Below are 4047 nucleotides of genomic sequence, written 5' to 3' on the forward strand. Positions count from 1 at the left end.
ATATAAACAAGCACAAAGCATTCTGCACTTGACTGTGTTTGTTGATCCACGTCAAGATGTTTCTGAAGATTACCCTCATCATGGTCATTCTGGTCAGCATGCTGTCCATTACAGGTAACTTAACCTTGTACAGTTTATCCATTTGTCATTTGTCACCATTTGTCACAGCAATTACTTTGAGATTTCTTGTAAGATTATTTGACTTAAAATGAGTCAAAATCCTCTTAAAGGGATATTCCGCCATTTTTGGAAATAAGCTCATTTTCCACCTCCCCTCGAGCAAAACAATTGATATTTACCTTTTTCCCGTTCATCCAGCCATTCTGTGAGTCTGGCGGTACAACTTTTTGCTTCAGCCTAGCATAGATCATTGAAACGGATTAGACCAGTAGCATCTCGCCTGCTAGCATCATGTTTAAAAGTGACTAAGATTTTCGGTAATTTTCCAATTTAAAACGTGTCTCTTCTCAAGTTAGAAAGTGCAATAAGACCAACTGAAAATGAAACCTGGCGTTTTTTCTAGGCTGATTTGACATGGAACTGCACTCTCATCTGGCATAATAATCAAGGCAACTTGCACACTACTGGCACTACTACTGCTTGTTGTCTATGGGGACTATTTTCAGATGCTGCGTAATATCACTGCGCCCATTGTACGTTTGCAAGTTGCCTTGATTATTATGCCAGATGAGAGTGTAGTTCCATGTCAATTAAGGCAACATTTTCTTGTTCCATTGGCAGACAAATTTGCTTGTTTTTGTGTGTCTTAATGTAAGATTGTAACACTTGGTAAGATTTATTTTTTGCAGTGTATAGAAGTGAAAGTATCGTTGAGCTGTCTTTGGCATGCTCTTTTTGGCCTGTTCTTTCTATCACATTACTGTCCAGTTTTGATTATCTTTGTTTGTTCTCAGATTCCCTTAAATGTTACACCTGTGCTGGGAGCAAATGTACTGAGATGACCTGTCCTCCAACAGCTGATCGCTGTTTGAAAATAGGTGAGTCGTTGGCACTACACTGGCATGTTACACCATTTCTCTTTCACTGTGAGTTCACAGCAAACACATGTTGTCATATCTCTTTCTTGTTCCTCAGAAACCTCAGAGAAAGGTGTATTCGGTAAATCCTGTGCCCCAAAAGCTGTGTGCGATGTCAAAGGACCGTTTAAAACTTGGTGCTGTGAGGGGGATTTGTGTAACGGTGCTGGAACCATCGGGAAGAGCCTCCTGCTCCTGCTGGTGCCGTTGGCCTCCATCTTCCTGCTCTCCTGAGCTGTCAGAGGCTGCATCCTCCATCCTCCTCACCTCTGGCCTCCATGCACTGCTGATCAGTCATTTCCCATCTATAACCAGGGTTAATACATATACTTTGCAACATCTCTTTAGCTATGAGGTTAATCCATGGGGGTGGGCTATGCATGGTGATGCATTTATTTTCTTCATTCTTCTTTATGATTAAAGCATGATTCTGATTTATTGGGTTACTGGGCACTGTGGATGATACATGGGTGTGGTAAACACCTGGTTTAGTTTTTCTTTTTTTTTTACTTGCATAAAACACTGTCCTTCGGTTAATACGGCTAAAACACAGGATTTACTGTGGGCATTATGCTTTCCTCAGATATACCATATCATGTGATGTCTGGTCATATATGTTTTTTTGTTAGGTTGTTTCAGATATTACTGATGCCATTTGCAATCACTTTTATATACATTTTCATCACGTGTCTGTTGTAATTGGTGATTTTTTTTTTTTTTTCATTATTGATGCTTGCATCGCAGAGATATCCTATCCTAATACCTTAAACTAATGAATCTTTGCTTCAATCAGTGGTCAACGTGCATCATACATTTGTGATAAAAGGCTGAATTTGTGATAAAATAAGAAAGGAATGGACATTCCAAAGTCTCAAGTGTTTCCCGTCATCATGGAAACCACAGAAGGATTCTAATTTAAAAGTAATGTACTGTATAAATGGTCAGTATATGTCCTGTTTGGTTTTGAATTGGCCTGTTTGATGTTGACAATACAGCAATGGCTGCATATGAATCCAATGGATCACAATAAAGTAATCCAGTTCAGTATAATCCAGTCTAATCCAGTCTCACCAACGACAATACAAATCACCCTTTCGACACCTCTCTTGCTCAACATTTTCCTTTGACCAATAACGATGTTCCTTGGGGGAAGTGTCTCAGGTTGCGTTTTGAGAACAACATGACACTGGTGTGTTGCACGTGTATGGAAATAAAGAACTGTACATTTTATAGACAAAATTATTGGGCCACTTGGCCATTAAACCACAGGAATGCTTATGACAGCTAATTGGCATAGGGTGGGATATAGGCCTAGCCTGGCAAGCCAAACTACACAGAAATGTATAGTCTGGGGTCGGACCATTCACAGAGTTGAAGCCTGTGGGTGGGATGAACAGTTGTCTTTCAAACTGCCTCTGCACGTAGGCTAATAGGCCATCATTTGTGACCAATCGTAGCCAGTCGGCAAAACGGCAAATACATCCTTCTTTAAAACGAATGTCTTGAGTGCTTCTTTCTGCTCAAACTTCAAAGAAAAGCCCAAGTCTAACTCTTCCAAAGCCGATTCAAACGAGCGCGCTTCGTTAGCCTCATCCATCTTTTGTTTTTCTCTATGGTGCGATACGGTCTCAAACCCAACTCGTCGAACAAGGACGCATGGTCCAGCCCCCTGGCGTATTATCGGAAGCCGAAGGTGAGCTAAGGCGGGCTCAAGGACTCCGTACACAGATAGAGCGTTCTGATCCTCAACGGTGCGACCCTAGACCATCCCGCTAAGCAAAAATATGTTTGGCCGCTAGGGTACGTCTAGATTTCTAGGCTAATATAGGCCTGCAGTGCAATAGAAAGTGTTCAGAACCTTTCAAGTTTTTTTTACATTTTGTTATGTTTTATTAGACTGGTCTTAAAATGGATTCAATTAAAAAAACAATCTCATGAATCTTCACACAATAATCCAATACTTGGCAAAAAAAAGCAGGTGTTGCTTTTTTGCATGGTGTCCATCGAATGTACAAGTAGAACATGAACCTGCACCAGGTTCTGGCACCAGATCAAGGGCTGCCCACTGCTCCGGGTGTGGGTGTCATGTTGTGGGTGTGCTCCTAGTGAACTCACTGCTCCAAGTGTGTGTGTGTGTGTGTGTGTGTGTGTGTGTGTGTGTGTTTGAATGTGTGTACACTGCCCCCCGGATGAGTTAACTTAACATGCACATGAACAACTAGGTGTACCGCAAAGCGGTACTAAATATGTCCGCCGCTCAGTCCTGCACATTCTCTCCGCAAAAATAAATCATGCTTGTCAATTTGTTTCCATCTCCTACTCCATCTCCTGCTGCAACTTTTATGTATGTAAATGAGTGTGTGCATACTGTATGTGCTTCTCTGTGAGTTTTTCGTTTGTGTGTGTGTGTGTGTGTGTGTGTGTGTGTGTGTGTGTGTACAGTATGTGTGCGTCTGCTTGCCTGCATTTGTGTGTGTGTTTTATGTGTGTGTATGTTCACTTGTGAGTGTGTGTGTGTGTGTATTGTTATGGGAAAATAACATTTGGATTTGGAATTGTCACACCTATTAAACTCTCGCAGGGATGACAAAATCGTGAATTTCCTGAACACACTTTTGTCCTCTGCCTTCGAAAGGATACTGTGATCTCGGCAGAAGGCGGCAGACTTTGATTTATGCTACCCCAGAGCTAACTTGCGATGCAACTTGCCATTACTGTAAGTTAGTTAGCAAGTTAGCTCTGGGGTATGATGGAGATGATATCTCACTCTCAACCTCTTATTGCGCTGGCTGCCCCACCTTGTTTCCATCTTAACTAACTAGGCTACGCTGCCATAGTAGCCTAGGCTATTACCTCCTGAAACCCGGGGTGTAAACGCATTTTTCATTTCACTCAGTTATTTTGGCTCAGTAAGGCTTCATAGATATACACAAAGAATTTCACCTCTGTACAGCAAGGAGTTTTTTAGAAAAACAATGTCCTCGTTTGAGGACATTTGGGTCTCTATTAC

General features: G+C 41.6%; 1 protein-coding gene across 1 annotated transcript; it reads left to right on the forward strand.

Annotated features, from left to right (window-relative positions):
- LOC134060077 (ly-6/neurotoxin-like protein 1) lies at nt 1–2087 on the forward strand. Its single transcript, XM_062516671.1, has 3 exons — nt 1–114; nt 915–998; nt 1096–2087. The coding sequence occupies exons 1-3, from the start codon at nt 57–59 to the stop codon at nt 1269–1271; spliced, it is 318 nt and encodes a 105-aa protein (XP_062372655.1). The 5' UTR covers nt 1–56; the 3' UTR covers nt 1272–2087.
- The last annotated feature ends 1960 nt before the right edge of the window (nt 2088–4047 follow it).

This window comes from Sardina pilchardus, chromosome 16 (assembly GCF_963854185.1).
Source record: "Sardina pilchardus chromosome 16, fSarPil1.1, whole genome shotgun sequence".
Taxonomy (NCBI): domain Eukaryota; kingdom Metazoa; phylum Chordata; class Actinopteri; order Clupeiformes; family Clupeidae; genus Sardina; species Sardina pilchardus.

Excerpts from the sequence above, each read along its gene's own strand:
- LOC134060077 (XM_062516671.1), top strand. The coding sequence starts at position 57 with ATGTTTCTGAAGATTACCCTCATCATGGTCATTCTGGTCAGCATGCTG. Across the intron at positions 115-914 it reads CAGCATGCTGTCCATTACAG|ATTCCCTTAAATGTTACACC; the intron begins GTAACTTAACCT and ends GTTTGTTCTCAG. Across the intron at positions 999-1,095 it reads TGATCGCTGTTTGAAAATAG|AAACCTCAGAGAAAGGTGTA; the intron begins GTGAGTCGTTGG and ends CTTGTTCCTCAG.